Source organism: Drosophila persimilis, unplaced genomic scaffold (assembly GCF_003286085.1).
Source record: "Drosophila persimilis strain 14011-0111.01,24,50 unplaced genomic scaffold, DperRS2 tig00000002-arrow-pilon, whole genome shotgun sequence".
Classification (NCBI taxonomy): domain Eukaryota; kingdom Metazoa; phylum Arthropoda; class Insecta; order Diptera; family Drosophilidae; genus Drosophila; species Drosophila persimilis.
The window spans coordinates 9,750,957-9,774,341 of record NW_020825289.1 but is presented as its reverse complement, the minus strand read 5'-3'; the positions used below and the strand labels follow the sequence as shown (position 1 = coordinate 9,774,341).

General features: G+C 44.1%; 2 protein-coding genes across 4 annotated transcripts; one reads left to right on the top strand and one right to left on the bottom strand.

Annotated features, from left to right (window-relative positions):
• Positions 1 to 2: 2 nt before the first annotated feature.
• Positions 3 to 2,624, top strand: LOC6590043 (CAAX prenyl protease 1 homolog). 2 transcript variants are annotated; one of them, XR_003408517.1, is made up of 4 exons: positions 3 to 140; positions 217 to 1,670; positions 1,807 to 2,226; positions 2,286 to 2,624. XR_003408517.1 is itself a non-coding variant. In XM_002016401.2 (2 exons), exons 1-2 carry the CDS (start codon positions 30 to 32, stop codon positions 1,516 to 1,518), a joined length of 1,413 nt encoding a protein of 470 aa, XP_002016437.1. In that variant the 5' UTR covers positions 3 to 29; the 3' UTR covers positions 1,519 to 1,755. The 2 variants fall into 2 exon arrangements, 1 of the variants encoding a protein (XP_002016437.1); XM_002016401.2 differs by lacking the exons at positions 1,807 to 2,226; positions 2,286 to 2,624 and having other exon boundaries at positions 217 to 1,755.
• A 1,193-nt stretch (positions 2,625 to 3,817) lies between these two features.
• LOC6590041 (calbindin-32) lies at positions 3,818 to 23,007 on the bottom strand. Of its 2 annotated transcripts, XM_026986346.1 has the most exons (12): positions 22,857 to 23,007; positions 13,843 to 14,035; positions 13,696 to 13,781; positions 13,514 to 13,603; positions 12,332 to 12,418; positions 12,075 to 12,215; positions 11,873 to 11,928; positions 11,749 to 11,794; positions 7,365 to 7,376; positions 4,610 to 4,666; positions 4,474 to 4,545; positions 3,818 to 4,410 (listed from the first exon to the last, which is right to left on the bottom strand). In XM_026986346.1, exons 2-12 carry the CDS (start codon positions 13,991 to 13,993, stop codon positions 4,264 to 4,266), a joined length of 945 nt encoding a protein of 314 aa, XP_026842147.1. In that variant the 5' UTR covers positions 13,994 to 14,035; positions 22,857 to 23,007; the 3' UTR covers positions 3,818 to 4,263. The 2 variants fall into 2 exon arrangements, with proteins under 2 accessions (XP_026842147.1, XP_002016435.1); XM_002016399.2 differs by lacking the exon at positions 7,365 to 7,376.
• Between the last annotated feature and the right edge of the window lie 378 nt (positions 23,008 to 23,385).

Below are 23,385 nucleotides of genomic sequence, written 5' to 3'. Positions count from 1 at the left end.
TTTTTGTTGGGGAAACATGCTCTTGTTAGATGGCTTTCTACGACAACTGGCCAGAGTGGGACTCCAAGGTGGTGCTCGCTTTGCTAATGATCATTGTGGTAGTCGGAAATGTGTGGGAGCTGATGCTGACCAAGAGACAGGTAAGTGAGTGGAGGCTCGACTCCTGCACCGACCCTTTGATGGATTCATTCCGTTTTGCGTTCCTCTTGCCGACAGCAATTGGTGTGCCTGAATTCCGTCATCGTTCCCGATGAGCTTCGCGGGATCATTCCACCGGATATATTCCACAGGGCCCGCATCTACGAACTGCACAAGATGGAGCTCATGAGCTGGAAGATTTTGGTAGACATGTTTCTAAGCCTGGTCGAGCTCTTCTTTGGATTCTATCCGTTCCTCTGGGGTCTAGCTGCAACTACGCTGGCAAAAGCCACCCATAAGGAGATCTGGATAAGCCCGGTATTCGTATTCTATATGACAATCTACAGCTGTGTGCGATACCTGCCCGTGCTGGCCTACGACAAGTGCATCCTGCAGCTGCGCTACGGGGTCCAGGGGCAGTTCTCCTGGTGCCTCTACTGCTGCGTTGCCATTCCAGCCATACTTCTGACGCAGATTTTACTGGCCCCCGTTGCGCTGCTCATTGTGTTTACCGTGCAAGCGGCCGGCTACTGGTTCTTCCTCTACTTCTGGGGCGCCTGGGCAATATTCACGATTTTGCTGGTCTTCTTGTTCCCCTACTGCTGCATCCCCTGCATTGGGAGGCAACGGAGGCTGTCCGAGGGCACGCAGCTGTATACCGATGTGAAGCGCGTCTGCGACGTGGCCGGATTCCCCGTGAAGCGCGTCTTCATCATCCGCACCAAGAGCATGCAGTACAGCAATGCCTACTTCTACGGCAGCTGCTGCTTGAAGCGGATCGTCCTCTTCGACACGCTGCTGCTCAACAAAGGCCTTGATCCCAGTCAGCTGAAGCCCTACGAGGTGGGCAGGGGACTCACAACTCAGCAGGTGACTGGCGTGGTGTGCCACGAGTTGGGCCACTGGAAGTACGGGCACTTCTGCAAGACGACGCTGATCATGAAGCTGCACTTCCTCCTGACCATGCTGCTCTTCGGCGTGCTCTTCCACTGTCCCCAGCTGTACAAGGGTGTGGGCTTCGCAGCAGGAATTACTCCCATCATCGTCGGCTTCATCATCGTCCTGCGCTTCGCTCTGACCCCATATTTGACGCTTGCCAACTTCCTGATGCTGTGGATGATGCGGCACAACGAGTTTGCTGCCGATCGCTATGCCCATCGTCTGGGCTATTCCGCGCAGCTGAGCTCGGCCCTCATCAAGATCTACGCCGATCACATGACCTTCCCGGTCTTCGATGATTGCTATTCCAGGTGGCATCACACGCATCCCACGATCCTCCAGCGACTGGCCTATCAGCGTTTCTTGGACTACAAAGCCGCTACCAAGACTGAGGACTCTGTCAAGCCCTTTGCCAAGATTAGGAAATCAGACTCAGCGTGAAGTAGTCCCTGAAATTTGCTTCGCATTATCTGTTACACTATTTTGAGAATTAACATAAAATTGTCCGTACGACCCGAACACGAACACGAACACAAATGGGCAATGGCTAAATTTGGACCAATTACAAAATTGGCGGTCAACATCGACAAGGGGTGAGTGGAGTCGAATACGAATCGAATCCTAATGGCCTTCTCTGTTAATACTTGACAATAAAGAATACATTTTGGAACACTCTTATCCACTATTATCCGATTACTTCCTCTGAAACCGCGCGCTTCTTTTTCCCAGGGAAACACGCATCAGTTATGGAAATGCCTCTACACGTGTGATCTATGCGAATCCCTCGGGGCTTGCCTTCCCTGGGGGAATGATGGATCCTAGTCTAATCAGCGATCCCTATTTGCAAGACAATCGATATCGCCCGGAGTCCTTCCTACAACGACACTTCTCCCTTCTGGCTAAGCGGTTACCCAATTTAATGGGTATTACTGCCTCGGATTCCAGTGAAGTAGAAGACCCAGTTAACAAGGATGTCGTCTGGTATGCCTGGCACTCGGAGGAAGTTGAAAGGGTCGAGCCACAGCGGGTCGAGTTCATAGAATGGAAAGCTCCAGAGACAGGTACTGTAAGGATCTTCAATCGGTTTTGGCATTTGCAGAACTGCTTTGCCAAGAAACGTCTCAGCCATAAATCGGAGTCCCCCAAGTGGTAAGCAACCATCAAAACCCCAACCTTGAGTCCAAAATCTATCCAAGAAACTCTTGTAGCTATTGTCTGAAAATAAAGAAGATCACGGACCACATTAAAGATCTCATTGCCCCGGAACTGCCGGAGTATCAATCAGTTGACGACGCATCGAAGCCTCATGTTTTTGACACCAAAATCAAGGAGGTGAACGACTTGCTCAAGCAACTGCATGATCTCCTGGAGCTCCAGGAGCAATGCAATCGAAACCAGCTACTCCGTACAAGAGGGGACGAAGACACCCAATAAAAATAAATCATTTCATTTGGTGTGCTGACCCGATGATGTCTGCGTAATTGTATTTAATTTGTTAAAACATAGTATCTGTCATACATACATAGTACATCCATATAGATATTCGATATTCGGGTATTTCCCGCTAATGGGTTTCTTTTTGTTGTTCTTGTTGTTGTATCGCATATAGAGAAAGTCGGTCTTCGAAGCTTTACCATGTGTGAACAGTACGAGTATCTTATGTATTAGCGCTAGTACCATATATATAGAGTTGTATCGTAATTAGTTTATTTATATCTTTAAGTTGGCATTTACGGACGCGTACAAGTTCTCCGAATGCAAAGAACGGACTGTTTCTATATTTTCTTCGACCCGATCAGGGCACCATTTGAGTAACTTGCGTAATGTTCGATTGGAAATGTAATCAAATTTTTTGCGACTTAAAGCTTACAATGTAATTAATATACTTTATATATATATATAGATAGGTTTGTTTTGTTTTGGTTTCTTGGAAAAATAGACTTGAAATTGCATAGGATTAGTATCGATTTTGGAAACTCGAAAGGGCTAAATCATAGCTGTGTAATTATATAGTAATAGCACCTTGAAAAAACGTTCTATAAGTAGTTCAGATAGATAGCTTAATGGGTTAACCATTGATTTTCCTATAGATTTCGTTTAGTTTTAGAGTAGTCAAAGCTGTTCCAATTTTATTTAAAAAGATAAATAAGAGACTCCTCGTGTGTGTGCCCTCGGGTGGAAAATCCTTTTGCAGCACTTACACAGACAACAAGGACGACTACCAGATGCGTTCCAACTGTGAGTGATGTTGCAACGCTCAAGGCTCGTGCACGATGGTGTCGTGTCAGGTGGTGTTGGAACAAGCCTACCCTCGGGCGGTTCCAAGTGCCTCTTGATTGATTGATTGATTGATGTTTGTGGTGGAGAACTCTACCATAAAATGAGTGCAGGCTAATTTCGTTTTACATTTACACGGAATACAATCAGATCGAGGCTGGGCAAAATGTACGATTAGCACACCAAAAAGTATAGTGCTGTGTTGCATAAATATATCCACAATCCACAATTATTAACAACAATTATCTACTAGTTCTAGCCACACACATTTATATATTTATATGTAAATACAATCTCAAATAAATCACGACTGATTCTGTTGTGTTCTTAAGTTTAGCTACATTTATTTTAAGTTATCGTTTTGTAATTAAACAAAATAAAATATATATGTGTATATATCTATATATAGGCAAATACATTTAGAAAATATACGTAAATATATAATATAATATAATATAATATAATATAATATAATATAAAATCGATGTACTGTACTGAATTTGGTTTAATTCTTTTGTTTTACTTTAAAATAAGTGGCTCGATTCAGTGTTGCTTGGATAAATTTTCGGCTTGGAGTAAATATATCTTTGGTGTTTCAGTTTTGGGGAGGAAATACATACATATATACTCTCAATAGCTTAACATACGATAAACATTTATTTAAGCTTGAAACATTTATGTTATATATAGTTTTACCAATAGTTTTTGTTTTTTTGTTTGTTTGCTTTTTGTTTCGGGTAGCATCTCCATTTCATTTGCTGTGGAGATCCTCCATCTTTACCAAAATCGTTTATCTTCTGCTAATTTTTCAGCAGGTTTAAAGTAATCAATTGCCTCGTGGCCTTCGGTGCCTAGATTTTGGGGCTTACCAAAATTGGGTGACAAATATGGAATCGGCTAAAAATCCCTTTACTCCTCGTCGTCGGGCGATATTTTGGCCAGTGTCAGGAGGATCATGGTCAGCTCTTTGCGGGAGATCTTGCCGTGCTTGTCATGGCCCACGCCCCGCATGATGGTCTCCTCAAAGGCGGCCAGATCCTGGGCATCGTAGTCGTCCTGTATTGCACAATAGCGAAACGTTGATAAGACCAGCCTCCGATGGCCCTGACTGAAACTTACCTTCTTGACCAGCTCTAAAAGATCCTTGAGGAAGCCCTTGAGCTCCTCATTTTCAATGGTGCCGCTGTTGTCCTGCAAGATTTTTAGTTGATTGACATTTCTGTTGACTTCTTGACAGATTTCAATGTTTACTTACGCGATCGTAGAGCGAGAACACCTTCTCTATATCGTCTTTGGTCAGCTTTGTGGCACCCTGCGATGAGGGAGAGATGGGAGCAAACATTTAATGCGTTTCCTAAGATACCATTGGATATAAACATTTGGAACAGACAGTAGTGGTTTATCCACAGCTATAACAACTAGGTTTAGCATACTTTCCAGATAGATTTTTGTCGAAAATTCACTTCTTTAAAGAATATTCGCAAAGAAAATGGAATGTATGCTAAAACTTTAGCTGTGGAACTTTCTTTACAGTGGGAGTAACATCCAACAGTTAGAGGATTCACCAAAGCACACCTTTCAGATCCCACAAACAAGATGGGTACGCGATAATCATGCAATGATGGAATCGGAGAGGATGTGCTTGATTTTACGACGACATCATATATCGGCTCTATATGATTTGTGTGCGATTTTGTGCGATTTCCGAAATGATTTGTTATATACAAAGCTGTCGAATGCATGCATTTCATGCAACATGTGGGTTTGGGTGGGCTAACAAACTATCTAGCTATTCCCAAATCTTTCTCGGGAAAATATCCCCTAAGGATACCAGCATGTGGCATGTAAGTGGCAGGACAAAAATACATACATATTTCATATTCACAGACATTTGTTATTACATTTGTATTATGCTAATGCTGAAAGCCTTCGTATAATTAAGCTAAATGAAACATTCTGCCAATTGTGTGCTTATGCCTTTGACAGTTCCTAATTAACAAGAATTATTCCAAAGGTGCTGGCCATTTTTCCCGTACATTAGTCTCCGTCGAGGCTGGGCTCCGTTCCGGTTCCCCCCCGCCCCGAGAGCACAAGAATTTATCGATTCCATTTGTGCTCGAATTACTTTTCTTTTCTTTTCACTCATACTCCCACTAGCACTACCACATCCATGCGAGTGTAGTATACCTTTAACACACACTCAGGCACACACAGACATGCAATTTGTTTTTTTTTTTCGGTGGTTATGTAATGAAATGCAGCCCTCGCGGCGCCCAAGCTCAAAGTTAGTGGAGAGGCCAGCTGGGCGCGGTACGGCGCCTCAGGAGCTGCCCCAAAAGTTACGAGGTGGAGCTCAAGGTGTTGTTACTTCTGTTTTCCTTGGGAGCCGCGAAAACGCATTTGGCGCATTCCTTGTGCGGTCTTAAGGGGATTACGAACCCATTAAGAGGCTGTGCCCTTTTCTTGTCACCCCTTTCTTGAGCTGCGCTTAAGCCTTCAGAAATGTGCTCATCCCGGCATTAAAAAAGTTTAGCGCGTTCCATTTGCTCAAATTCATTTTTTCGGCAGCCGTTTTCTTGGAATTGAATGCCACACACGCTGCTGCTGTTGTTGCCCCGCTCTTTTGTCAAATTGCTCATACTTAAGTCGACTTTCGCCCGGAACGTGACGCTCATCCATTGCTAAAATGAAGTAATTATTTTACACTTCAACACTTTGAGACCCGCTGCCAGCGCCAGCGCCAGCGGCTGTGGCTGCCATTATCCATATGGCAGTGCCTCAAAGTTCTTCTTCCTCTCACTGAATGACTAAATTATGCAAAAGGTTATGTTCTCGCTCCCGGTGATGGGAGGTGGTAGCGCGGCAAATGTGTAATTTGCGGACCCCACATTAGGTTAGGTCTAAAGCTGTTCACGTACCATCCCAGCCTCCGAATATGTGTGCCATTGGGTGGACAAATACAAATGCCATCAAAAGTCTAATTAGTAGCCCATAGCTATCATTCTCAGTTGGGCCTCAGTGCACAGAAAAGAGGGAAGAGTACCCTCCTAATGATAATCTGCAGTAAGCTCTTATTAATTGCAAGCTCTCGTACGCTCTCTCTCGCTCTCTGTCCACAAACATAAAGTTCTGGCTAAACGAGGTGGCCTGCTGTGATGTGTACTCGAATGTGTAATCTATAGAAACACATTTCAAAGGCAAAAAGTTATTTTTTGTTGCAGTATTCTCAATTTTCACTGATATCTATCTAGATATGAAAAAAACTAATAAGCGTGGCTCCGCTGCAAATCAGCTGCAGTTTCGTTTCGCAAAAGTGCTTTTGCGGAGAGCTAAGCTTGAGGACTAACGGATCTTCATTGTGTATTAGCTTCTCAGAAAGTTGCATAGACAGAGAGCGTGAGACAGAGAGAGCTTTCCTCCCACCTTTGCTCTCTGGTTTTAGGTCCAGCTGTTGCTTAGCTTTATTTGCACGTGTTTATAAGTGCCTTGGGTATTTTTCTCCCACCGCCAGGCCACAAAACTTCCAAAGCAAAATCACATTCGCATTCACACTCAACCAGAAAATACCAAGTGAAATTATCAAAGGAATAACATTTCATGCTGCGTCCATGCATTCCAAACCCACACGAATCTAAAAAACAATTGTACTTTTTTAATCAAATGCAAAGCAGCTTTGGGCAGTAAAGTTTCTGCTTTTTTTGGCTTGGGAAATATACTAGCTAGATACACAACACAATCAATCTACAAACCAGGAAAACAAAAGAAAATTCAATACAAATATATGCTTTGGCTTTCGCAAAGTAAGTGTTCAACAAAAACTCTTGAACGATACAAACACAAAAAACCAAAATTTTATTGACGGTTTTTATGGCGTCTCTCTCTGCGTGTAAATACATATATCTCTGGCCAGAATCTATCATATGTATAATAGAACGCCATCCAGTGGGGGATTTTTCACCTTTTGGGGCTTTTTTTTTAATTCGGTGTTTGCATGGGAAATAAATACTTACATCAATGCCCTCCTTCAGAGTGTGGTTTTATATTCATATACAGTTTTTGGTTATTTATTTCAATTGCAGGAATATTCGAGTGTATGGTTACAGTAGGGAAGATTTGGTTTTTGATTGTTTATTTTTGCAGTTGCAGTGCAGTTTATTGGAGATATTATATTGGTGTGGATATACACAGCATATGGTTGGTAGAGTTGGTTTTCGAATTGCATTTGGTTATTGGAGCAACGTGAGAGAAATATGTAGTTGGCAGCCCCGACATGTTTGATGTCACGTGCAGAGTATTATTTAATTCGGTATACGGTATTTATTGTTGATTGTTGTTTGATTATTGTTATGTTGTTGGTTTAGAAAATAAAAACGCACAGGATTATCGAAATATATGCATAGTTCGTATAGGTACATATGTATGTAGTTGGTAGTTGGTTGGGCATAGAGGAGAAAGGCGGGGGAAAAACGAAATAAAATATATATATATATAGAAAGTTAGAGAAGAGTTGAGAAATGTAAATTAAAATTCAAGTTTTCTTTTGTTTTAGTCCGAATCAGTAAAGCCGGCAACTCAATCCAAATCGGATTCATTTTCATTATATTACTCCGATATATGTACATTGTAAGTATTTAATTAAGTTGCCGGCTTTCATCCGATACCAATTTTAGAATGTCACTGGTTTAGTCTAGAGTTTAGTTAGTAAGCTAAGCGATCTAGGATCTAGGATGCAGAAAAACTAAAAGAATCTCAGAAATATCAAGTATACGTCTACGCAAGACCAATGGGAGTGCAAAATATTTGCCGCTTGCAGTTGATCGCTGGTTTTATCTAGTTCATAAGAATACATACAAAATGAAAATAAAAGAAAAAGCGCCATGTCTGTGTCGAGTCATCGGAAAAGGCCCTGGTCACGTTTTCACTTAGCCAAGTCTCTTACTGTGTCACAAAAATTAGCGGACATTAAAAACATCGCATCTGTGGTGCAGTCCACTTCCAGGACCAGCATCGGCTTCTGCTGATCCCCCAGTCCCACTCCCACTTCCACTTCCATTTCCATTCCCTGTCCTGTTGCTGCACATTATGTCACTGTTCGTTGCGGTGCATGCGGCGAATACGTGATGTGCATTAGCATAAAGGTTTCTGCCAGTTTGGCCGTGAGCCAGCCAGCGGGAAAGGGAAGGGAAGCCAGCTACACTGTGCTGCAGAAAACAGACATTTCTGCCTGAACAGGATCAAAATATTGGAGAAAATGCTTAGTAAAGTAAAGTAAAGCCCGCAGTCCAGTGTAAGCTGTGCGACCGAGTTGAGGTCAACTTTTCGGAGCGTTGTGACTGCAGTCCTGCCCTGTCCCGCTGTGCTTATCAAAATGCTGATGCATGCCCCGTTTTTATGGAGCTCCTAAGAAATTATAAAAAAGTAATAAGTGCACCTTCGGTAAATGTGCTGGAAGCGCCTATTTTATGGCTGCTTGAGCTTCTGCTTCGTGGCTTTTATGGCTCTTCAGAGACAAGGACAGCGCTGCTATCGGAGTTGGTCAGGTGACTGCTGCTCCCATTGCTCGGTGGGACAGCAACCTTGTCGTCTCCACTGGATATTTCGATTAAAATCCAACTTGTTTCGTTTCGTTTCGTTTCACATTGTGATGCATGATTCCAGCCACAGCTCCCTGCACTCCCCGCACACGCTGCGTCAATAAAAGCCAAATAAAATGTCGTTTGTGCTGCCAGCTGTAACAATGAGCAAATACGTAGGACTCTCATACCGTGAACAAGCATTGTTCAGTGTTCATTGCTGCGGCAGTGGCTGTGGCCTCATCCATGGTGGCGTTGCTGCATCGTTGGCGTTGGATGCACACCAGAATGTGCTCATGTGCCACAGAAAAAGCAACGCCCAAGCCCCATCCCAAGTCCACAACATGCCAACAGTTCCAACAACAATGTTTCTAGTGATGAAATGAAAGTTACTCCTTTGGGGATGTTGCAAGCTAACAAGCGATAGTTGAGTAAGGATCCCAGCATGGATCGATGTACACACAGACAGTGGAGTATCAAGCCACAGATTGGTACACGGACTGGCAGTCGCTGGTACTAGATTTTATAACAATTGCAAGGGAATTACATCCGTAATTGTGAAACTGCCTGACTGGTTTTCCAGTTGGTGACCAGCTGGTGTGTTCATTTTTTTCACTGTTTTCAATTTTCATTCATTGGCCGCATGTACGTGTGGAGAGTGATTTTATCCCATGGAAATTGCACGCTGGCAACACAAACAGAAACAGGCAGAACTTGGACGCAACACTTTTGACTTAGTCGCCACCCCCCGTGTCCCCACTGTACCGTGTCGCTGCCGCAATGCTTACGCTGTTCTCTTCCGATGTGAGACCACTCCTACTCCTGCTTCATCGGCAATGGCAACTGTCAATAAGCAGCGCCCAATGCGACTGAATCACGTACATTTGCAGCAAATAACAGAAAGACGTCTGGGCGGCCAAAAGGAACTGTTACACCCCCCTACACCCCCCACTCTCCCTGTGTAGCCCAACTGATTGCCTGGAAAAACACCGCAAACCGTATTCTTTGGTAACAGGAAACAACACGCCAGACGGAAAGGAGTTGACGGAAGACCTGGCGTGGCGCAACACAAACTGCCGTGCTCTTTGGAAGGGGCTGTGTGTGGTCTGTGCTCAGAAAACTGGGGAATATCCAAGGTAAGACAGCCCTGATCGAGTTTATGTGTGTTATGAAATCCTACTTTTCCCCAAGATTTAGCCCAAATGTTACACAATTCATATATAAATTCTTCTTGGGGCTTCAGCATTTGTCTCGGCACAATTTCTTGCCTTAAACATCTGGTGCGCCGCCTTGGAGGCCAAGACAGGCGTTCCTTGTTCTTTAGTTGTGTCGTTTCCTGGCCAAAAGTCTGCTGAGCATGCTTAAAATGCGAAAACGGAAAACACGCTCAAAGTATGAGTATATATTTTGGCCAAGTGCTGTCCTGCGGCCTCTTACGTGACATCTGACATCTGCGTGCTTCATTTAGCCGCATTTGGTATCGCCGACATTTGCTCAATTCGAGTTTTGTAATGAGTTGCCAGCGCTACTCTCCCCCTCCTACCCCCTGCCAGAATTTCCCAAGGGATTTTTAAACGTCCCCATTAGAGCCGGCATCTGGTGGCAGGCTCAGAAAAGTTTGCTTCCCTGAAAAAGGGCTGAAACTTTGCTAATTGTTTGGGCCTCTTTTTTGGTGAAAACTGATATTTAAGTATTTCATGAGGCCATTCCATCTGGCTTGGGCCATTTTACCTTTTACTTTTTGCCTGTGCATTCGTTTTCCTTCTTTTTTTTAGAACCTAATCCCAAAAACATCAAATCTGCTGGGACACGGACAAGCCAAAAGGGGATGCGAAATTGATTTCGAAGGCTCCCACGCATCGCAATTTCATCATAGCGGTACAGGATGATGGCACCTGAGGTGTGTGGGGTGTGGGGTTTATTCCACCTGAGCTCTGAAACCATTTTGCTACATTTATTTTTACGTTTCTAGACAATATTTCTCTGCCTTTTTTTTCGGCGGAGCTATTTATGGCCTCGGCCATGACTTTATTTTCGGCGACGCAGCGAGAATTTTCCTGAGGCGGGGATTGCCTTGCGGAAGAGGATTCAATTTGTTGCTGGAGTTTGCTGAGGTGATACCTTTTTTATGGGCTCTCGATTTCAATGTTGAGCTCTGAATTGAATTTGTTGAATAAACGTTAGATTCTTGCAATGAGAGAGCATTAGGAGTGGGTGCGGTGCGTGTTTTTGTGGTTATTCCCCGTATCTTATCCCCGTGCGGAATCCAATCCTCCGCATGAGTGAGCGCAGTGAGCAAAATTCTGCTCAACTGCAGCTGCTGCTCCTTCAAGGAAGTACTTAAGATAATGAGAATAGACATGCAGAGTGCTAATTACAGATTTCCTCCATCCATCTGTTCCCCAATCAATTTAGGATGTCAATTCCCTTAAGTCGACACAGACATGGCTGGAAAATAATTGATATCAATTAAGCATAATTAAATGAAATTATAAATGTATTATTTTGCTGAATGCATTGCTTGTTGAGTTAATTGCAAAGCTAGGTTAGTTGGCAAGTCCAGGCTTCAGCTAGAGCTAGTGAGGGACTAAAAACAAAGCTAACCAAAGTGCAAGTAAACGTGTTGGGCAAGCCAAAAAGGAGGCCTGTTCGAGCCATACTGGTATGGCTACACTCTGAGCACTCCACACTGATTGATTCTATCTTTTCTGGGGCAATTTCCTCAATCGAACGATCAGTTGCCTCGATTTGGATATGCCTACTTATGTACTCGTTTATTTCTTTCAGGGAGGAAATCATTGTCATATCGCTTGTCACTTACCTTAAACACCTGGCGGCAAAGGAAGTTCTCTTTTACCGGAAGCAATCTGCAATAAATAAGTTGAGGTTGTCAGACGCCCACCGTCGCCATCACCGACACTGCACAGGTCTTCAAGGACACTTACTTGGCCATTTCCGACAACTGCAAACGTCCGTCCTTGTTGGCATCGAAGACTTGCAGCTGAAAGTGCGGGAAAATTCATTAGGACTTACACCGGAAATGGAGGAAAGTGCTAACAGCTAATGCAAGGGATTTTCACAGCTTTTATTTGAGGTGATTGATTCGTCATACTGGTTGCAAGGATTGAAGAGAGCTGCCATACATACCATAGTGTCAGTGTACTCAATGAGCTTGTCCTCGGACACATCATTGATCTTTTTGGCCTCTTTGAGCAAATCGCGGAGGAAGTTCTTCAGTTCATCCGCCTCAATGTAGCCCGAGTTGTCGGTGTCGTACTCGCGCCAGATCTAATTGGTTTGGAATTCCAAATAAAAAGGTACAATCAATGACAAATCAATTTGGGAATTCTCGGTCGGGAATGCTGCTCATTGGCACCCATCAAAACCTCTAGCTTGGCACTTACCTTCATGAATTCCACGCTCGATTCCAGTGGGTTATCGAAGCGGAAGAGCAAAAGGAAATTCTCCTCCATGGGCAAAAGTTGAGCCAGCTGTGAATGGTGGAGAAACACGAGTGGCATACAATTTCGTCTGTTTCAATGCGGGGCGGGACTTGACAATAACTAAAGTTTCAAATGCATATTGTATGGGGTGTCCTGAGAGCGGGCTTCTGGAAACAGTTTCCGAAACGGCGGTGAAAGCTCGGTGAGAGCTCTGGTTCTGGTGCAGCCCGGATTTTCCTCAACCGGAAAGTGAAACTGAGCAGACAGACCAAGTTTTCTTCTTGGCTTTCATTAAAAACTTTCCGACATAATTGAAGTGTTGAATCTGGAAGCCCTCTGGTTTCCGTGTCCTCTACTTTAATCAGCTGAGGCCCGATCAAATTCAAAAACTTTTCATTTGCGCTCTCTCTCTCTGCGAGAGTGCAATATTTGCATTTTTATTATTTGCTCTTGGTAATTAATGCACTATTGACATTAAAGTTGATCCCTAGACAGAAAAACCAGACTATCTTTTCGGGCAAATGAGCCAGCAGGCATTTCAATCGATGCAGACTCTGTTCTGATCGACATGGCGTATGAGCGATGCCACCAACCACTTAAATTATTAATTCTTTATTTCTTTTGTACTTGTACCTTAATAAGCCCGCCCTGGGAAGGGACTGGGAACTTGAACTTTCCTCGTAACTTTTTACGGGTGCTCATTTATCAAAAGTCCATTGTGCGGCCCCCAAGAGTGCTTTATTCTTTCCACCATTCAAAGGCAATCCCGAATACAAAAAAAATTTCTTTCAGTAGTCCAATGCTGCGGCGGTGCCGCTGGTCCAACTTCAATTAAAAACTCATTTCATAAGTGGGGAGAAAGTTTTTTTTCGGGGAAAGACCTTGCCAGAAACGAAACTTTTTTTGTTGGGAAAACGCCAAATAAATTATTGACACGGTTACGAAGGAGGGGCAGCTGGGAGTGCCGACATTTAAAAACCAATTGGGACAAGGAGCCACCGCCAGCGTCTCAAGTGAATGTCATTTGAAAAGGAGAATACATTGCGCATACGACACGGGGGCCGTCATCAAAGAAGCATTTTGTTGTGTGGCCCCGGGGGTCGGGTGAATTATGCAAGGCTGTCTCATTTGAGCCATACACACCTCTCTGATATCGATTTTACCGTCCTGATTATCATCGTAGGCCTCCATGAAGCAGGACTTCAGCTCCTCGAGCATTGTGTCTGTGACGGCCTGGGGGATCGGGACGAGAGCAAGAACAAGCATATGATGAAGTGGCAGCTTAAAGTGCTTTATAATGGGGCTTATAATGGGGCGAAGCTTACCTCTGGACTGATGTCTGTGACATTGGCACTGGCCACGAACTCCCGGAGAAAGCCGTCCAGCTCAGTGCCCTCAATGTAGCCGTTGCCTGCAATGACAAATGTTGGGAAATCCCTGGGAGAATCACCATCTCTTATCGTCGCACTCACCATCCTTGTCGTAGTGGGCCCAGACATCCATGAACTGATTGGCCGACAGCTTCTTGAGCTCCCGCGACTCGGGATCGCGGTACTGGCGCATAAAATTGTGCGCTTTCTCGATCTGTACACGCTTGGCGGCGGCGGCTGCTGCGGAATCCATTTCTTTTTGTTTATGCGGTATTTTTCTTGCTAACGGAAGTACCTAACAAAGGGTAGAAGAAAAAAAAAAACAAGCAAATGTCTTAGTTGAAGTGCAATCACATACATATGTATGTAGTTCTATACGCGGTTTTGTTATGCAGCAAAAAAGGAGAGTGGAGATCCCCAATGTTGTGTAAAGAATGTGGAAGTTCCTGTTGTTAGCTGAATATTGGGTAACGGAGTGGTGGATCCCCGTTGTCAGGCCAGTGTGGGGCATGGGGCAGTTGTCAACCTTGCTGAAACCCTTAAATTAATATCATAAAATACCCTCACACCCTAACCAATGAAACAAAGCCGCAGCGGGAGCTCCCATGCAGCAAAGGAAGCGCACATTGCATTCGTGCCGGACTCCCCCGCAGCGACAGCGTCAGAACAGAAGAGACAGTACGCCACGTACATAGCCCCCTGCTGACCCGCTCTCTTCGCCACCCTCTTGTGCCTCTTTTTGTGCTGCCCGTCTCCTGTCACAAGTTATCTGAGTTAAATACGTCACAAGGCGGAATAAAGGAAGGAGAAATGTAAACGAAATTGCTATACAATGTCTACAGCTGCCTGGCGGGGGGCGCAGTGCGGTGGTTCTAAAAATAAAACAAGAAAACGCAGAAAACGCAGAGCTCGCGGCAGCGGGAGAGCTGCAGTTAAGTAGAGCTTAAGACAGAGAGAGAAAAAAAGAGCAGCCGTTGGGCGAAGCTTAAATCAAAGGCAGAGGCTTGGGCAGAGGGAGAACACAGTAAGCGCAGAGCACGAGAGCGAATCTGGAAGCAGAGACATCTATTTCTAAAGCTTTATGCTTAGCACATGGCTGGCATAGAACGAATGGACCTGCGAGGGTATCAAAGCTTCGGATTGATTCGCAGCTAGCACATCTGTCTGTTGGTTTTTGTATTTGTTGCTCTGCTGTGCTCATCTGTCCTGTCCAAACAGGATATTTGCAGTGGGAATCGTTGACAGCTTGTTGCGGCGGCTGCGGCTGAGCCACGCACCGGACGCACAGAGGCATAAATTCCCGCGACAGTGGTCTGTCATTCAGGGAAATGTCCCATGCAGTTTAATGAGCAGTGCGGACTATATTGTCTATTTAGCAGCCAGAAAGTGAGGAAATCAGGAGACAAGACAGAAGACAGAAGAAGAGTGCAAATTAATTCCCACTTTGTTTCAGTTTACTATTAAAAGCCACCCACTGTGCCAGAAATGCCGTGCCACCACCAACTTGTTGACTGTCATTGTCCTCCTGCTGGCAGCATTCTGTGTCCTCCTCCGCCAACATTGTTTATCGAGCCCCTACCTACCAATAGGTATTAACTTTTCGTTTAATTTTGCAGGCTAGCGAGATGTCGGGCGAAAGTTTTTACATTGTTCCCGGGCACTTTAGGAACTTGTGCAATCTGCCAGCATAAAACAAGCGGCTTCCACATTAACCAATGAGGGGGGTAGTCAGCGGCGGCCATTAGCTGCAGACCCTTATGACAAAGGCAGAATAAAGACCTTACTGCTCCGACATTTTATGGACTGGAAATTGCATTACAGCCAAAGGTTTTGCCCAGGCATCTGCCGTTTCCGCATCTCTCCATTATAGTGGGTGACAGAGAGAGCGCGAGAGGGGTGCGATTATGGCGTAATGTTGGCCGAGAACTTTCCCAATTTAGAGTGCAAAATGGCAAATACTCTTGGCCTGAGGCCAAAGGGCCGGCCAGCTAATGTTATATATTGAAGGTTGAATTACGGCCGTCATATAAGTTTCGTAATGAGAAGTGCAGAGCAGTGCAAAAATTTCATCGATAAGAACACGAATTTAATGAACAAATAGATACAGATCTATCGAACGAGCACCCAAGGTGAAAGCGAACAAGGAAATAAAGCTCGTGTCCCATTATCATGTCTCATCTCGGTTGCACGACGACCAAGAAATCGATAGCGAATCCTATTGAATAGCATAATTTTGGATCAGGTAACATCATTAATGGCCGCCTTGCATGGCACACAATTATCAAGCCTCTTTGCATAAGGTGCTGTTAGTGTTTCCCCCTAGCACAATGGAAGCGCACGTGTTCGAGTGCTCCCACTGAACGCACGACCTACCACTGCCACAGCGGCTTACCTGTCAATGGATCTGCCCGTCTGTCTGCGTGTGCACACCTCTGACATTGACAGTGGCTCGTCCTACGATGTTCCTTATCCGTATCCCTACCCTGCCTTGGCTTCGCCCCCCACTTGAGTATATTGCGGGAATGTCGTGGCTTTAAGTGCATTAAGCTCAGTTTGCAATTTAATTTGAGTGCTTGTCTGTTTACTTCTCACGCTGGCCTCTGTTTTTCTTTTCCTTTTCCCTTTACCAAAGGCAACCCTTCCTTTTCCTTCCCTTTTTCCCCTTTATTCGTGCTTGTTGCTGCCAATTTGCTGCCCCCCTTTAGGGTTCGTGCCGGTATTGTTTCTATTTTTGAACGTTTCTCCCTCGCCGACGCTATTCGACCCAAGTCTGAATTATGCATTAGTGTTTCTTGTGTTTGATTTCCGATGTTGGCCGCCTCGGCTTACGGTTATTTATAGCCTTAATTGTGCCTCAGGTAATCTTTTCCATTGATTGGGCCTGGGGCTGGTCAAGCAAGGACTTTTGTGTAGCTGGCAAGGCTATTGATGGTCACACTCCCAATCAGGCATTGCCAGCCCCCAATTAAGTGATACTTTGTGGGATAAATCGCACACCATTTCTCATCGTTATGAGTGCACTCTCCAACATGAGATTGTGACGTCAAGCGTGAGTCAATACGAGTAATAATCACATTAGAGTTATAATGCATCTAATAATTCACTTGGGGGTACATCCGGGCCCCACATTTTCCATTAGCTTTCGTGCAGGAAATTTCCTGTTTACTACCTGACCATAATTCTCTTTTACTTTAATGTACAGCCGCGGCACATTCTTCTGTTGCGGCATTGGGGAGGCGCGGTGGAGCTGTTCTACAACTAGAAGAGCCACCATATAACCGTCGTATAACCAAGACATCTGCCGCAGCAGTATGAATGTCAGTCGCCCAAAGTCATATTCATAAATAATAATATAAAAAAAAGAAAAAAAACTCCCACACACACACACGCATGGACAGACAGACAGCCTTTGAATGTATTCAAGTGCAGCAGTCCCGGGGCAGACACAAGAAACTGCACGGAAAATTGAAATGAATGAGTGAGTGGCTGAGCGAATGACTGACTGACTGACTGACTGACTGACTGACTGACTGCTTGAGCCTGTTTTAGCAGTTGAATTATAGAGCAGACATGCTTTCTCTTGTTCGGTTGAGTGTGTGCTTGGGCCTGACTGTACGTAGTTCGTACCTTGATTCTCTTTCATGCCAGAGTGAATAAGCTGGCGAGTGCCGGGGCGCCAGGTAGAGCCAGAGCGAGAGCTCAGATGCGGCATTCGCCGTCAAGTGGTCCCCTTCGCTCGGCATAATACCCGTAAACTTATCCTTGGCTGGGCGCCACTCCAAAGCACCGAAACCCCAAAGCGAAACAAAAGGCACGAGTTGACATTGACATTTACTACTTTCCGTTACTTGTGGGGGGTGGGGGGTTGGCCATCCCATCCATATGTGTCCATGCATACATAATGTAATAGTATTCATCAGTTAATACCTTAAGCTGGTTATTAAACGAAGTCTAATACATTGATTTGCATGTAAATTGGTGAAACACAAAACCAAATCTTCGCTTTCATTTCGTTTGTTGGGCGAAAACCCGAAAAAGGCTTAGTCGGGTGGGGGGTGGTGGTGGAAATCGTATAATTTATGGCCCAAGCCCGGAGGTGGACAATTTGTAACACCCGACCAAGTACAGCTTTATTTATTGCAATACGGTTTATTTTATTTTATTGTATTTTTTGGCAGGGCAGGCATCATAAAAATGCAGTTAAAAATGTAAATGCCAATTTGTTGGTTCCTTAGGAAGCGGAACGGAAGATAATTTACCGAGGTTTGATGGAAGTCTTATTTGTATCTTTTTGAAGGTCAAATAGCGTAGGTTAAAACTAAATCCCTGCACTGCAGCTATCTGTCGCGAAAGATCTTCTCGTAGGTGTTGGACTTCTTAAGCAAATTAGCAGCGGTAATTTACGATTCGATTGCGAACAAAACAGAGACAATTTATGGGGTGCAAAAATAGCTTTTAATTGGCAAAAGCCATTTGAAATATGGCCATATCAATAGAACTAATCCCAGAGCAGCCCAGCCCAGCCCAGAGATGGAGAGAGAGAGTACTCTTAATCGAATGGTTTATTGCATTTGATGATTTTAATAAATTGCTTTATTTATTTTGCCTCTCTGTGCCTGCGCCGAACGATTTAGTAGCAGCATTCTGAGGCATCTGTTGATTTATGTACCCACATACTCGTTTGTACACGTGCCCCGCCTCACGAGCATACGGAATGCCCTTCCTCTTCCTGCAGATCTTTTTGTAAACAATTATAGAAATCCAAGAACGATTTCCTTTGTAATTTATCGTCGATAATCGGCTTAATTTGTATACTCCGTGGAAAAGCGATTACAGCATCGCATGCAAAGTGCTGATGATGATCCCTCTATATATAGATCTTACAACTGCCAGATCTGGCCAAATTATTGTCATGCTAGGGAGCTCCGGCTAGGAGATGTTTACAGTTCGACTTTTGTGTGTTTAATTTGCCATTTTTATTTGCCTTTTTTCTCGCGCCTCGAAAAGTGTGCAAAAGAAGATGTGTGAAAAAATGCTGTGCAGCATAGTGGGTGGGGGTGGGGTGAAATAGTTTTCCCGTTAAGCCAGTTGTGAAAGTTTTCAACTTTTTTTTTGTTTTTATTTCTCGCTATTCAGTCTGGAATTTCATTACGCTTTATTGGTCTACTAGTTTTTTTGTTTGCTGCTGGTCACTCTGGCCAATCTAATTAGCGTTGCACTCGTTGGAGTCTGTTGGAATTCTATTGAAAAATACCCTTGCCTTGCATATGCTGGGAGAAATCTAATGAATGGTGGTATTTCCTTTGGCACGGCCGCATGACACGCATGTCCCGTCCGCCACCCGCCGCCCGCCGGCCGCCAGCATCCTGCTGTGCCTTGGAGAGTTTTAATTAAATTCTCTGTGGCATCAGAATCGGATTACCGAAGGAGGGAGGCGGGGCTATGCCAGGGGAGGCTCTGCATGTGGCCATTTTTATGGGCTCTTATTAGTCCCCTGTCTGATGGCACTGATGGCGCTTTTCGATCAGCGTTTCTCTGAGGACATCAGACATCAGCTAAAAGCAAATTATCGCAAGCTCAAAGCAAAGAGAGAGAGAGAGAGAGCGAGCGGGCGAGCCAAAGAGAGTGACAGTGTAGAGGGTGTCGTTCAGTGAGAGGTCTGTTCACCTTCTGATGGCACTGGAGCTTTGATCAACGTTTCTCTGAGGCCGCGCTTTGCTTATTTTTAGGCAGCAGCTAAAAGCCCTCCATCGAAAGCTCGAAGAAACGAGGGCGAAGAGAGAGCCGCAGTGGCGAGGGTTTCGTTCAGTGCGTATAGTGCTTATAGAGAACTTTCAAAAGAAACGGCGTGTCTTTGAGATAAAGGATGGGCACGTCGTAATGGAGGTGTCAGTCACTCAATTTGGACGGACACATGTCCTGGACATGCCATAGGTGGGGCAATACATACATATGCATGTATGATGGCCTATAAATAACAAAACCAGGAAAGCAAGAATACCTTCGGTGCCCAAAGACATTGATTGATCTATGTATGCTTCAATCAACTAATTCTATATGATTTAGTCAACTGATCCTATCGGGTCGCCACTCATGAATAGGGTAGATACTCGTGCTATACAGACAAACACATTTTTTTAATTTTTTTTTGAATAAACGCGAGTGCTACGCAATTACTGGAATTTCCAATTCCATTTCCATTTCCATTGCGTGGTGTGATACAAATTAAAAACCACCACGAGGAGAGCGAAAAAATGAAAACAAGAATAACAAACCAGAGTGCCAGCGAACGAAAATCAGAGTCAGTCGGAAAAACCATCATCTATTATTCTTGTGTTGGCTTTCTGTGTTTTCCAACGAATTCAGGAAAAAGCAGTGCCATAAAAAATCGAACAAAAGATCGCCACGAATGCGGGTGGCAGTTTGTTTGTACAATTAAATGTGTACATATTCCACCATATTAATATTTACTTAAGAGTTTTTAAAGGTTTCCCCTCCTCATTGTTTATTCCTTTGATGGCGTCACAACTGGCAATTGTCCAACTAGTCCCTCCCCCTGAACGATGCAAGCATTTACATATAGCCAATATAAGCCAGTTTTTACACACTGCTGTGTGTAAATAATAATCAAGATGTAATAATCATAATAAAAAATAATAATGGGGCCCTGGGCCCCTAAACGCAATTAACCAGCTGGAAGTCCATGGCAAGGCAAAGGGAAACGGAAACGAGTGTGTCGAAAGATTTCTGACTCGAAGAAATACCCGCAAGGAGAACCGCAAAGTTATGCTGAATGCTGGGAGCGTCTCCCCAACGTCTCCAACGCCAGGGCCCCGGGGAAAGGAGGCCCGCGGCGCGGCAAGAACTTTTCGAAAGAAATGCCTCGTAATTAGAATAATTATTACCGCTAGGCGCGAATGTTTTTTAATGGCACTTTCAGTTTTGACATTGTTCAAAGATAATTACGCCCAATACCTGTGGGCGGAATTCCCCCTCTGCGGCGGCCCAATGAATGAGTGGCCTGCTGGGAAATTTAACGGCACTTAGGGAATAGCCACGAAAAGAGCATAGAAAGGAGGGGGAATAGGGCAAATCAAGTGCGTGTACGGAACTTTCACTAGTTAAAAGCTTTAATTAGATTAAATTTAGATCGAATACTGTGTACAAAGACCAGCCGTCGAAGGAGTGGGAGTTGCAGTTGGAATATCAGAATAAATTCAATTGAATTCTCAAAGCCAGACAAATATCTTCGGAATACCAAGAAAATGATTAAAATGAATCACAATTGCCCATTGCTCATCTCCGCTGCTGTCAAATGACGTCGGAATATCTAGCGGTTGTTTGTCTTCCGCCGACTGCCTTCTCCAAGAACACCCAGATATTTATAAACGTAATTTCGCTTCCTTCCCATTGCCATTAAATACAATACTATCTGGCGAAACGCAAACAAGGCCTTCCCTTCATTCGGGGCTCGTTAGCATTCTGGGCATGTCAGACGACGACTGCCCGACTGCCCCCCAATCATATTTATTTTGATAACTTTTTCGGATTTCATATTCCAATTCCTATTTATTTATGCTGCACGGGCGCGTGTACAATGCGCTTTTGTGCGAATCAAGAGGAACGAAAACAAAAACAAAGCTCCCCACAGGGACTGAAAAATTTCGATACCCTGCCAGTGAGTGCTATAGGATGTATAGCACTTGGATTATTCTGGAAAACAATAGTTTCCCATGAAAACCCTTGACTTTTTCCAATGGAAAACTTTATAATGTAGTAATCGTATAAACTTTTTTTATTGAATCAGAAATGTTACCATCTTTGTGGAAAGAAAGGGTATTTAAAATAATTGTAAAAATAGTTATTCAAATGTGTTCAAAAATAATTCTTTGGCTTTGGTGGGCGCTGGGCGAGGCGATTATAAATAAATGCACAAAATAATTGCCATTTGCAGATTGATTGAATTCTGAGGACGCGCTGCTCAGCAAGTGACAATTTGCATGTCGTCCAATTAGCAAATCTGGCCTCGAAACACTCTGCTCGGATTTCGGGCACATCTTCAAGGGAATCCGCACAAAGGGCTGCCATATTTTTAGAGCTGTACATACATACATATTTCTCAATTAATTTAACAATTCCCGAGTGAAATTGTCGTCATCATTTTCAATTTTCTTTATTATTGCGTTGCTGTTGCATACGCTCGGGCGCCGAGTGCAAGGGAGCCGCTGGGAAATTTATGAATGAGCATAAATTATGGGGACTCATCGTAAATGTTGGCACGCAGCACACAGGCACACAGGCACACAGGCCGTTCCCCAGCCCCTTGGCATTCCGAACCAGCCACATTGACACCCGTCGAGGAGCCATTATTTTCCTGCTGTCTGTCCTTCCCCCCGAATCGTGTGTAATTTTGCGAATGAATAAACAAAGACAAGGACATCAACGACGGCATTTCAGTGTCAAGACTTTCGACGGCCATTAGGCATACAAATGAGGTATGGCTGTCCCTATTTGAGCCCTTTTATTGAATACGGGCTTCGCAGAAAAAGTGTCGCCAAAAAGGTCGGAAGCGACGAAAACCAAATGAAGCCATTTGCAAGCTTGGACCTGTCAGCGACATGAATATTCATGCTGTTGCTCTCTTTTTTTGAGTGTTCGAAAGGGTTTTGAAAATCTCAAATGTCAGCTCTGGCAGGGGACAGCTCTGACTAATTTTAGCTGGATTTGAAGCAGCCTTTGGCATATTTGATCACCAGCATTTGATAAATTGTTTTTGAAAATACTTCAGGTTTCAGCGATAGAAAATCGAGCGTACATTTCGAAATATATACATTTTGGCATCTGCTTTCAATCTGATTTGCATTTTGAAACTTTCCAGAGATCTTTAAGCGTATATCAAAGAATGATCTGATCATCTTTTTAAGAAATTCATTCGTTCAAGGAAATTCTTGAATACAGTGAAACCTGTCTTTGGATGGATACACAGACAAAGTTGTTCTGTCTAATCCTCAAAAATTCCAATTAGTATTCCTTAATGTATCTATATTTTGTTTATATTGTGTATATTTAAGAGAACTTTCTTTGTAAATTGCTCAATTTTTTAATAGAATATTTACTTTTTTGAAGCTGCTTCGATTTCCTGTTTTTTGTATTCACTTTTGTGCACTTATCGGACTTAAATCTTTGAAAATCAACTACTGATGGAACGCACGCGACGATTTCCTTTGGATAGTTCACGGGGGACTTTTGGAGAACCGTAAGCGACTAGAATCCTTTGCAGACTGCTACGAATGCGGACTGGTCTTTGCTTTTATCAAACCAAGAAACTCAACACACGGCAAAACGCCAAAACGCCCAAGAGAGAGAGGGAGAGAGAGAGCAATCGTATTTTACCCGGGGCCAAAATGGAGCGTAGGCGCCACCATGTTGCTGGCCGGATAGGTGGTTGTCGTGCAGCATGTTGCTGGCAACAAACTGTTGAATTTCTCATTGTTTTTTGGCCCGTTTCCTTTCCTTTTTGTGCGTGTCTGTGGTTCTTCTTCTGCTTCCCTATGTCTCTCCGTGCGGTTTCCAGGCATTCCAAAAACAAACGCCATCCGCCGTCCCCCTTTCGCCTTTGGTGGACATTCTTGTGGGCCTCTGCTT